This window comes from Hemicordylus capensis, chromosome 3 (assembly GCF_027244095.1).
Source record: "Hemicordylus capensis ecotype Gifberg chromosome 3, rHemCap1.1.pri, whole genome shotgun sequence".
Lineage (NCBI taxonomy): Eukaryota > Metazoa > Chordata > Lepidosauria > Squamata > Cordylidae > Hemicordylus > Hemicordylus capensis.
The window spans coordinates 86,038,547-86,051,093 of NC_069659.1; the positions used below are offsets into that span (position 1 = coordinate 86,038,547).

General features: G+C 47.1%; 1 protein-coding gene across 3 annotated transcripts in view; it reads left to right on the forward strand.

Moving 5' to 3' along the window:
- The window catches only part of USP16 (ubiquitin specific peptidase 16), a 50,886-nt gene that overhangs the window by 30,146 nt on the left and 8,193 nt on the right, over nt 1-12,547 (forward strand). For all 3 annotated transcript variants that reach the window (XM_053309510.1, XM_053309509.1, XM_053309512.1), the window contains 4 exons: nt 212-290; nt 8,401-8,492; nt 9,327-9,383; nt 10,402-10,572. In XM_053309510.1, the coding sequence (XP_053165485.1) occupies nt 212-290; nt 8,401-8,492; nt 9,327-9,383; nt 10,402-10,572 (399 nt within the window). The remainder of the gene's footprint in view (nt 1-211; nt 291-8,400; nt 8,493-9,326; nt 9,384-10,401; nt 10,573-12,547) is intronic.

A 12,547-nucleotide genomic window follows, 5' to 3' on the forward strand; every position in this document is an offset into this window, starting at 1 on the left:
CAATAGAAAACCTTAGCATGATGGCACAGGGTTAGTTTGGATGCTGTCTGTTGAATGTCAGTATTTAGCACTTGAGGCTGCGGTTCTCATACTTGCAAACAAATACAAGTGTGTTAATCTGTAGAATAACTTTTGTTTGACTTTTGATATGGAAATTTAAGGAAATAAATTACCTAGCTTTATAAAAATTTAAAATCATGCTTACTTTTAGAGGAAGTGTGCTGGAATTTTTAAGACACTGAATAATCCCACTGACAAAGAAAATGAAGAGCTAAAAAAGAGAATCAAAGGTAAGAACTTTCGTTTAGCTTGTGTACTATTTGAATCCCAGCCAAAATGTGTATACTGTCCTCCCAGAAATCTACAAGTAGGACATTAGGCATTTTATCCCAGTTACACCTTTCCACTGTAGCCCTTCATGCCCTCCATAAGCAAAATCCTGAGGTTTGGGAATTCCTTTGCAGCAGCATGCAATACTGCATAGAGGGAATTGCAGCTCTAGAAAAACAAATGTTCTCTTCTCCCTGCCCCCCATGCATATAGCAGTGTCATCAGCTTACACATGTGGTCTGGATTTTGGCTTTAAACAAAATCTGAATGATGTTTTAAAAATCTTTTTCAAAAAGAATATAACTTCTGATGCTTATGTCCAGTCATAAGAATATTTTACATTTATATGTACATTTATTTAGTACAGTTACAAAATTGTGCTTTCACCCCTACCTAATCATTATTTCCTGGCATTAGGCTCAACCTATGTGCCTTTTCCTAAAATAGATTATGTGATTTTTGGGTGGCATGTGTTTTGTGTACTTTCAGATTGGAGAGGAGTAGGCTGAACACTTTGGGCTAAGAGTTTACCAGTAAATATATATGTTATAGAATGATCCAAAGTGCAGAAGAGAAATGCCTAGAGAAAAATGTGTGTCTTGTCCTTTTGAGGGGCATGTTGTCCTTTTTTTTTTTTTTTGGTAAATCTCTGCTTAAAAGTTCAGTCTTGTTTTAGTGCATGTGGATTCAGAAATTCTGCTTGAGAGGGGATAGATGTAAAACTGATATAAAATCTGAAGTGTAAAATATATATAAAAGGATCACTCGATGTTTTTAATGCTGTGTTGTGAGCCAACCAGAGAACAATTTGTTATGGGGTAGCTAACAACGTTGTTTGCTAATGATCATCATCATCAGGGGAATACCTTTTTGGAAAGTTGCACAACTTGATTTAGTTTTTCTCAATCAGCAGTCCTCAGTGCTGTATGAGAAACTGGAGGGACTTCCAAAAGCAGGTTGTAGGAACATAGGAAGCTGCCTTATACCAAGTCAGACCACTGGTCCATCTAGCTCAGTATTGTCTATACCAGGGGTGGGGAACCTTGGCCCTCCAGCTGTTTTTGAACTACAACTACAACCATCCCCAGCCACAATTATTGTGGCTGGGGATGGCGGGAGTTGTAGTTCAAAAACAGCTAGAGGGCCAAGGTTCCCCACCCCTGGTCTATACGAACTGGCAGCAGCTTCTCCAAGGCTGCAGGCAGGAGTCTCTCTCAGCCCTATCTTGGAGATGCCAGGGAGGGTACTTGGGACCTTCTTCTTGCAAGCATGCAGGTGCTCTTCCCAGAGCGGCCTCATTCCCTGAGGGGAACATCTTATAGTTCTCATACGTAGTTCTCGGTTGCTGGGGGACAGGAACATCTCTATGGGTTATCCCCTTCCAGGAGCTCCAAGGCAGGACAGACTTGATTGGATAAAAAGAAAGACACGCCTTCCTGAGCCCGAGGAGGATAACCCCTCCCCAGTTCTTTTTGTCCTCAGCAGCTCCAGGCAGCTTCTTTTTCCTTCTCTTCCACTCTTCAGCGTTTTTTACCTTCCCTTACTATTTTCTTCACATCTTCTTCTCCTATCTCTCCCTTTCCAATACCTTCATCATTTCTACAAAAAACCCCACAAAAACCGACTTTAACTCCGCCTCTTGTACTTCACCTTCTCCCTCCCCTCCTTTCCTCCCTCAGCTGAATGCAGCAGAATTTTTGGGGCAGGAGAATCATTTTAATCCCTAGGGGACCAAGTCAGAGAGACTTTGGACTGGAGCGTTCGCGGCCCTTCCATGGCCTGCCCTCCACCCAGCAAGCTCCTACAGCAGCAGTAGCTGCTGCCAAACAGCCGCCCACTTGTCCTGCTGCTGCGCTACCAGCAGCGCTTTCGGCCAACAACCAACCGCCTGAAGCCCCTGCCGCTACGGCATCGGTGGCAACCGCTTCACAGCCTCCCTTGCTTCACGCCGCTGGGTCCACCATGCGTCTCCCACCCCTGGGCCGAGAGACGCGATTTATTGCGGCCCACCACCTAAAAGCCCTGTCAACAGCAACAGACAGAGGGGGGAGATCACCCTCTCTAGGCGCCCTCTGGCTAACCCACCACTGATTTCGGAGGAGATTTGCCTAACCAGCCTCCGTGCAAAACGCAGTTAGTCCATCAAAATGGCGGCTTCCTCCCCAACGCCCTCAGAAAGGGCGAGCGCTTCTAATAGAGCCAAAAATGCTCCATGGGTGAGCTCTGGGGACAAGGGACAGCCTTCCTCCTCGTCCTCCTCCCATAAACAATTGAGGTCTGGCACCAAGGGCTCCACTTCCACCTCAAGTGTTGTAAACCCAGTGGCTGCTGCCAACCAGAGTCCTGCCATTTCTCTATCTAAAGTAATTCCACCCGAATGGCAGGCATGGTTTAGAAACTCAATAGTGGATACCATTCAACAGGTCAAAGCAGCCAAGAATACAAAAAAGGCCAAAAAGAGAACAAGACAGAGATCACCCAGCCCTAGTTCCTACTCTGGTGCCTCCCCCAGCCCTCTGCCCAAAAAAGCGAAGGCAAAACAAAAACATATTGAGCTACCATCCTCAAGGGCTACTGAACCAGAAGTCCGTTCCTCAGAAGCCTCTGACCATGATCGGGAACTTCCCCATCACTCTGACCCAGACTCAGATGCCTCCCCCCACCCGGGAGAGAGGAGGGCAAATGGTCTGAAGGAGATGAGGAAGATTCATCACAGGTGTCCCAACGCTTGTTTGTAGCAGAGGACTTTACCACACTCGTGAGCAAAATCATTAAGACAATTGGCCTAAAAACTAAGGATGCTCAGGATTCTGAATCTACAGCAAAAGCGGATCTGGTTTTTCCCAGAGCTAAGGTAAAAGACATGTTGTTACTTATGCCGGATTTGTTTTCAAATGTTGTTAAGGAAGAATGGCTACTCCTGGCGGCAAACCGCAGGCCCATGGCAATAGCCAACAGGTTTTACTCCTTCCAGCAGGGAGCAGCAGGCCTTCTTAGAACTCCCAATGCAGCTGCACCAATAGTCCAACTCGTGTCCGGTTCGCTGGTCTCAAAGGACTGTGAGGCCTCCCTCACGGACCTGGGTGACAGAAAAGCGGAGCTGGCCTTTAAACATGTCCATGACAATTCAGCATTGGTCACCCATGTGACTTCAGCAGCATCTATGGCCGCAAGGGCCTCTTTGCTCTGGCTGGATGATCTTCTGAGTGACCCGCCATCTGACCCAGCCAAGATGTGTCAACAATTGTTAAAGATCCAGAAGGCGCAGGCCTTTATGGCAGATGCTACTCAGGACACTATTCGTTTCTCTGCACAGGTTTCCACCGCATCGGTCGTGGGCAGGCACCACTTATGGCTAAAAAATTGGCCAGTAGACGCCAATTCAAAGCTCAGTCTCACCACAGTGCCATATGATTCCAACAAACTCTTCAGTTAATCAGCCTTGAAGGATGTCCAGGTGGACTCAAAAGACAAGCGAAAAACTATGCCTACAGCCTCCTCAAAGAAGCCAGACAAGACCTCCTTTCAGAGACCTTTTCAGTTCCTCCAATCAAATCACTCCTTTTGAGGCTATTGCCCCTTTCGGGGCATAGACAACAGAGCCCAGAGAGGTTCCTGGAGTCATCAACGCCACACCTTTAGAGGCTCTGGTGCCTTCAAGCCTACCTCCACTCATTCAAAACCCAAACAGCAACAATGATGCCAGGCCTTCTTGGCATGGGGGGCATTTGTCTGCCTTCATCCACGCATGGGAGTCCTCAACAGTGGGCAATTGGGTTCTAGAGGTCATTCACCATGGCTACAAAATAAGAACTTCACACTCCTCCCTCCTACAGATTCCTTCCAACACCACGATCCCGATCCTTCGCCAAGCATTCACAGATGCTCCAAGCCATCCAACACCTGGTGGAGATGAGGGCAATTGAACCGATACCACCTCCAGAGGAGGGAAGAGGGGTTTATTCTATATTATTCACGGTGCCAAAGAAAAACAGTACCAGGAGGGCCATGCTGGACTTAAAACGTTTAAACAAATCAGTATGCCGAGACCATTTCCGCATGGAAACCTTAAGATCAATATCGGAGGCACTGCACCGCCACAACCTCCTTACATCTATTGACCTAAAGGAAGCTTACCTTCATGTCCCCATTCACCTGAACAGTCGAAAATACCTTCGCTTCAAATATGCCAGCCAGCATTTTCAGTACGTGGCTTTGCCGTTCTGACTCTCCTCACCCCCCCACCCCACCCCCCGTGTGTTTTCACTATGTTACTATCACCGCTAGTGGCACATCTCTGTTTGCGGGGGGTGAGGGTCTTTGTGTACCTTGACGACCTGCTCCTCCAGTCCCGCTCCTTACAGGAAGCACACTGGGGCCTCCAGTAGGGGTGTGCATGGAACCACAGAGCTGTGGTCCGGCACTGTGGGGTGGGTTCCTTTAAGGGTGGGGAGGGTTTACTTACCCCTCCCGCCGCTTGTCCCCCTCCAGCGCTCGTATTTCTTGTAATAATTGGGGCGGCAGTATACCTCCCTGCCGCCCCTTGTCCCTCTGCAATGCAAAAGGCTCCAGCAAGCCTTTTGCGCACGTGCACGTTGGCAGAGCCTTTTGCATTGCAGAGGGACAAGGGGCGGCAGGGAGGTATCCTGCCACCCCAATTATTACAAGAAATACGAGCGCTGGAGGGGGACAAGCGGCGGGAGGGGTAAGTAAACCCTCCCCGCCCTTAAAGCTACCCCCTCCACCCAAAACGAACCGGCCAGGTCCAGACCGGTCTGGGCGATCCGGAGGCCTTTAAAATGGTCTCCGGACCGGTCCAGACCCATCCCTAGTCTCCAGGACACAATGTTAATCCTGGCCTGGATCTCCACGGGTTCCTGGTGAATCACGAAAAGAGTCAGCTAACTCTGTTCTCCCAGTTACGACATCTGGGAGTGATAATCGACACAAAGGCAGCCACCTTCACCCTGCCCCCGAATCGCTTGCACACTCTCCAGTCGGAAGTCAGGTCAGTTCTGGCTGCACCAGCATCTTCCTTCACGTCCCTAGCAAGAATTTTGGGACCCATGGTGGCCACCTTGGTCTCGGTGCAATGGGCGTGCTTCCATCTCCGCGACCTCCAATGGTTTCTTCTCCCTTACCAAAAGGCCAAAGCCAGAAAGGCCAAACTGGTGCTCACTCTTCCAACGCATACTCACGCATCTCTCCACCGGTGGCTGACAACCTCCAATGGGGCAAGCCCTTCCTAGATCTGCCCAGGATCATTGTTTCAAGCGACAGGGGTTGGGGGGCTTATTGCCTCAACCTCTCCTCCCAGGGTCAGTGGTCACCTCAAGAAAAGGCACACAGCATCAATTCGTGCGAACTGCGAGCCATTCAGTTGGCCCTTCTGGCATTCCAGTCATCTCTCCACATGGCTCACCTGTTAGTCAGGACCGACAACACCACGGCCAAGGTGTATCTCAACAGGAAGGGGTAACTCAGACCCGCTCTCTACACCAGGAGGCCTTTCTCCTCCTCTCATGGGCAGAGCACCACCTGGGGTCCATAATCACACATCACATCAAGGGAAACCTGAACGTGGTGGTGGACTGGCTCAGCCGCACGATTGTTTCCCCAGGAGAGTGGAGCCTGCCCCCCAGGGTCTTCGACCAAATCACACAATGCATGGGAGTGCCGGTGATGGACCTATTTGCAGCGCCTCCCAACGCAAAGCTTCCCAGGTACATGTCAAGATTCCCCTGTCAGGGCGCAACCGCGACCGACACCATGTCAGTCCAGTGGCAAAGGGGCCTGCTTTACGCCTTCCCCCCCAACTCCTCTCCTAGCCAGGGTCCTATGTAGAATCCGCCTCCCTCAAGGCGAGGTCCTTCTCGTAGCCCATTCTGGCCACGGTGACCCTGATTTCCAGAACTACTTCACCTATCTGTCATACCTCCTTGGGAACTTCCTGCGGACCACGACCTACTCTCCCAGGGACCCATTCTGCATCCCAACCCGACCTGGCTGCATCTTGCCATCTGGAAACTAAATGGCGCCTCCTCAGTCGGCAGGGATATTCCGGGAGTGTGTTGAACACAGTGTTAGCATCGTGCCATGCTTCAACAGAAAGAATCTACCAGTACACCTGGAGAACATTTCTGCGCTGGATGGCTCAACATTCTATCCTGCAGGGGTCCACCACCCTACAGCATCTTCTTTTCCTGCAAGAGGGGCTGGAGAAGGGTCTCCAACCAAATACCCTGAATAGACAGGTGGTGTCACTAGTTCCACTGACCTTTAGAGAAACCACACAAGTCACCCAGTCTCATCTGCATCTTCGTCACTTCCTGAGGGGCGCCTCGCTCCTCTCCCCTCCTACGGTTCACAGGTTTCCCACCTGGTACCTGCATGTCATCCTCCGCGCTCTCCAATCACATCCATTTGAGCCCATATGGACCATTCCCATCAGGGTCTTGTTCAAACTGGCTTTTCTCGTAGCAATCACATCCACCAGGTGGGTTTCTGAACTTCGGGCCTTGTCCATAAACAAATCATTCTGCATTTTCCTACAGGACGCAATCCATCTGATCCCTAACCCATTCATACATCCGAAGGTGGCGTCTCCTTCTCATCTCGCACAAGACGTCTTCTTGCCTACCTTCTATCCTCGTTGGGCCCATCCTTCTGAAAAGTGGTGGCACAAGCTGGATGTTCGGCGGTGCCTTAAAGTCTACATCAACCGTTCAGTCTCCTTCAGGCTCTTGGACACTGTGTGTATATCATTTCACCCTCGATCCATGGGCTCAGCTGTATCCTCTACAACTATAGAAAGATGGATAAAGGTGTGCATCACGCTGGCGTATAACGCTCAGCATATCAGACCTCCCACTTCCATCCTCGCCCACTCAACGAGAGCTGCAGCAACCTCAGCAGACTTCTCCATGAACGCATCGGTCGACGAAATTTGCACCACTGTGACTTGGGCTTCTCCGTCTACGTTTACCAGGCACTACAAGATTGACAACTATGCCACGGCCCGGGCTTTCTTCGGGAAGCAGGTGCTTCAACAGGTTCTCCCTCGACACTAGGCCAGAGCGCTCCCGTCCGAGTTGGCCAGCTGTGGTATGTCCCATAGAGAAGTCCCTGTCCTCCAGCAACCGAGAATGGAGCATTGGTTTCACTTACCATGAAGGCTTCTTCTGGTTGCTGAGGCCAGGGACATCTCGGCCCACCCAGCTACTTGGCGCTCTGACCTACTGCTGGCCTCTGTTTCTTTTCCTTGGTCTAGTGTAGTATTGGGGACCTGGTCCTGACCCATACCTGTCGCTCTTGTCCAGTCTGTGCCTGCTTACTACAATTTCTTTTCCGGCTGCAAGGTATTCTTCTGCTTTCTCGGCCTGAAAGCACTGGGAAGAGGTTATCCCCCTCGGGCTCAGGAAGGCGTATCTTTCTTTTTATCTAATTAAGTCTGTCCTGCCTCGGAGCTCCTGGAAGGGGATAACCCATAGAGATGTCCCTGGCCTCAACAACCAGAAGAAGCCTTCACGGTAAGTGAAACCAATGCTCCATTACCCACCCAAATGCAAATCAGGGCAGACCCTGCTTAGCAAAGGGGACAATTCATGCTTGCTTCCACAAGACCAACTTAAATATAGCTTGTATGGTTTTTTGTTTTCCCCCCTCTTTCTAAATCTCAGCGGACATGAAGAAGTCCTTGGGCAAGCCTAAAGTAGCTCTTTGGATTTTAACCTACAAATTGAAGAAAGATAAACATATGCCAGATATGCAAAATGCTCCAGTGGTGTTGGAAACTACTTCTCAATGCCATTCTGCTCTCTGAGGGGGATTTACATTTTCCTTATCCTACTCAAAGTAGAGTCATAATAAAGCAATAAAATGCTTACCTAAAAATGTGGTTGGTACCTAATTTTTTTTTATAAGTGGTTATTTAAAATGGTATTTATCCTATAGTAATAAAATAACTAGGTTTAGGTAGACATCTTATTGCTTTAATATTTCTGTTATGGCCCATGGCTTATCTGGAACTGAAAGGAAAATAAATGCAAATATATTGTCTAAACATTTCAGAATATGAAAAGAGAAAGATGACTCATAGCTTTGTGGACCGTATTTTTGGTGGAGAATTAACAAGTACAATCATGTGTGACGAGTGCCAAACAGTAAGTAGGCTTCCTTGGCTGACCGAATCTTATAAAGCTGTGTTTATTTTGTGGCAAGCACAACAAAGTGGGTGCTTGCCACCCAAGGCTTTTCTGTTGCTGTCTTTGGAGGGTTTTTTGAACAACTTTGAATCCCAGCCACTACAGTGGCAAGGCTGTGTATCTTCTGCAGTTGTTCTTGGGCATAGAATCTGGCATTCTGAAAGTCTGTACCTCTCTTCTCAAGCTATTTTCTTCACTGAACAATGAAAGTGGGATGGGGCCTGCTGGTCTTTCCCCTTAACAGTGACACTCCAGGAGTCATGTCCGTGCAGTTGCCACATCTTCAGCATTCTTGTTCAAGTGGCAGTCCCTCTATACCTATGGAAGCAGGGATCCTGGATGATTAGGCTGATGACTGACAAAATGGAATCCCACTATACTAGTTCCTTCTTTATGTCTATTTTCTTAGCTTTTGCTGAGTAATCCAATGCATCGATCACATTCCAGGCATTAAGATAGAATGCTGATGTGGAATATTTGTGGCATTACTTCCACCAATTGGCTTTTACTTATTTATCTAAATGACTATTGTGCCAACATTCAGCCAGAAGGATAGAAAGTGCCATAGTAGGCCAGTCTCCATTTGTATGTTGCTTTATGATCTCGTCTTCAGATGGCTAATTTGAATTCATTCTCTCTTGCGTGCGTGCATGCACACACCCATAATTTTTTCAGAAGCTGCTGAATGTTCTGGCTGTTACTTAGTAAATTGAATTTTACATATATTGGTTCTAAGTTTTATTTAATCAGGCTCATTGTAGTAATTGGTTTTTAAAAAAATCTTTGTTTCAGGTTTCTTTAGTGCACGAGTCATTCCTTGATTTGTCACTCCCTGTCTTAAATGAACAGGTAAGCCTAAAAGAGTTTGCTTTTTGTTTTACATTGTCCACCAGTGAAATCTAGGCTTTTTTATTTAGATTCTGAAAGGAGCAAGAAATGAAATATTTCTCCTAATCAAATCAAATAAAATAGTGACTAGTAAGAGCTTGCTTGGTCAACCCCCTTTGGAGAAAACTGAGTGATGGTGTACCTTCTAGAAGGCTCATTAGAAAAAGGGCAAGATGCAGCTTTAACAAACAAAGATTAACCTTGTTGTATGGACTCTGCTTTAAGCTTCTTTTGTAGAGTTTTATTGGCTGAGACTGAAGTTCTCTGTGCATATGAGGGGAAGAAGGATCACTGATTTTTTCCCTTCCACCAGCAATGTCAGAGTGGAAAACATTGAAGGGAATTGTGGCAATGACTGTTCCTGTTTAATCTATATAATTAATTCTCTATGCCGGTCGGATGTGCATGGCGGGCAGAAATGTGTGGAGATGTGTGGCATCACCAGATGGTGATCTGTCCATGACAAGGGAGTTATCTCATCCTCCACCTCCAGATCATTTATTCCCTGACTGGCAAAAACCTGATCCAGAGTTTGTCCTGCCATGTGGGTAGTTTTTATAGCAGCAGCAGCAGCAGCAGCAGCGATGGTACACACCTGGAGGGAGTGGGGCAGAGGCAAATACACAGAGCCCTACCCAAGCTTACTGTCTTCCCTTCCCCCAGCCCCTCTTGTATGGCAGTGCAGTGGTTACTGCAGAATAAGATATTTTCATGAGACAGCTTATGAAAGAAAGCTTTAGATGTTGAGTTGTGCTCTGAATGAAGCAGAGCTGATCGTTTAAATGTCAACTAGAGAAAAATTCACTATTTGCCATCAAACTATTATGAATAATAAAATGTCCTGGATAATATTTGATTTGTTCATCTGGGAGTAGTTCTTTTATGCCTTTTGATATGCCAGTATGAAACCTATCTTAAACTATAGAATATTAGGAATGATTTTACATACCCATTTCTGAACTGTAATTTTATCTTAAAGGATGGTAAGAAAAAAACAAATGATAAAAATATTAAAAAGATACAGGAAAAGGAGATGGAAGATGATGATAACATGGAAAATGACAGTTATTTGAAGGAGAGAGATGAGGCTCCTGGTACAAGTAAGCACCTCCAGAAAAAGGCAAAGAAAGTGGCCAAAAGGCAAGCAAAGGTTGGTAATGGGGAGGGTGGGGAAATGTAAAGCAACACAGTACAGGAGAACCTCGATATTTGTGGGGGCTGCAGCCACGGATATATAAACCGTGAATATTGAGTAATGGAATCCTATGGGATCGTGGGGGTTAGGTTCCTGGTTGGCCAAAAATCAGCCGAATTTCATGCAGGGATTGCTTCTTGCCATGCTCTGCTGCTCCCCCTGAATCGTGCTGTGCTACCAAATCAACCGGAAATCAGTGTTCCTCACCCTTTTAAAAATATTTTTTTACAAAGATGGGAGCCATTTTGTGGCTCCATCAAAGAAAATGGCGACCAGAAAATGACCTCTCTTCGCAGTCATTTCTGGCCACCTCCAACCTGTGGATATGTGAGATTTGCATGTTGTTTTTTCCTTCTTTTTTTGCATATGCCAAGGTCGGGTGTCTGTTCCCCGACTGCAGATAAGCGAATCTGCGGATGTGGAATCCACAGATAACAAGGTTCACCTGTACTAAGCATGAGTAATGTGAAACAGGTTGAGGTGTTTCTATTTCTGCTTCATCAAATTTTGTGAAGTTTGAGTTTTTTGAATGCAAAACGTGGTCTTTTGAAGTGGGGTGGCGTGGGGTGAGGAAAGGTGTGAAAAAAACTAACATCTACTCATCCACTGAAAGAGTAGATGTTTTTGTGCTCATTTACCACTATTGGTCTCATCTCTTTCTGCTTAGGTTTTGGAGTGGGGTTTTTTGTTTTTTGTTTTTTAAATGAAAAGGTGCGACCTCTTTATTCCTGCATGGTGAAGGGCGGGGGAGAGTTCAATGTCAAAAGGCCCAGGAGAGACAGATGGGAGGGATGGGATGGCATGGCAGAACAGAGCATGACCTGACACAGCAGATACTCCTCTAACGTTGCTTTAAAGAAGGTAGGGATGTGCACAAAACCGGTTTGACCCGTTTGGTTCAAATTTGAACCCAATTCGAAACAGGCTGGGTAGGTTTGGTTTTGGTTATGCTCGAACCCCGCCCCCCTTGGTTCAGTTTGAATTTGAACCAACTCGAACTGATTCTCCATAGGGTATAATGCGGACTCGAACTCGCCCATTATTCCCTATGCAGAGCACCTAGGGGCACAAACTCAGGGTGCCATCAAACTCCAAAGCAATTGGACACTCCTGTGATTTTAGATGATTTTTTGGGAAGATTTTTCAATTGTTTGCATTTTTCCCATAGGGAATAATGGGGATTTGAGGATGCCCCAACTGCCCCCTTGGGGGTGCCTGTCCACCAAAATGGGTTTGGGTGCAAGGCAGGTATGGCCACAACTTCCTCCAGGAGCCCCAAGCCAGTGGGGTTTATGATTTAATTTTTATAATTAAAAAAAAGATTTTAGCCTGTTTCAATGTGTGTGACCTTAATTGCTGTGAACTCTGAATTCAGAGTTTACAGCAAGTAAAGTCACACATTGTTCTACTTATGAATAGAGGAGGGACTCTACTGGGTGGGACTTGCTTTCCTCTTCTCAGAATCCCAGCAAATTCCTGCTGCAGGAGGTATCCAGCACCATCCACCACACTGCCTCCTCTCCCCTGCAGTTCTGTGCTTCTCCCTGCTTAAATAGGAGCAGTGAGCTGGGATTAGGCTAGGCCTCACCCTCTCTCCTCAGGTGTGGTGAATCTCTAGCTGTGGTAGCCTACTTGGGCTTTGCCTCCTCACACCTCGACCTCCAAGCCTGATGCTTCCAGATACCTAGCCAGTAGTCTCCCTGTTCCCTGATTGACTCACTGGAATAACCTGCTTTTCACTCACAAGGTGTTCTCACTGCATAATACTAGACAATCAAGGGCTGTGTGGAAAACATGATGGTGCTGTGCAACCATAGGCTGTCCAGTGTGGTTACATGACAACTTCACTGAAGGCAAATGAAGCCCTTTTGCTGAGAGGGGATGGCTCTCCATTGCCAAGGCAAGAGAGATCCAAGAGATCCGCTGATTA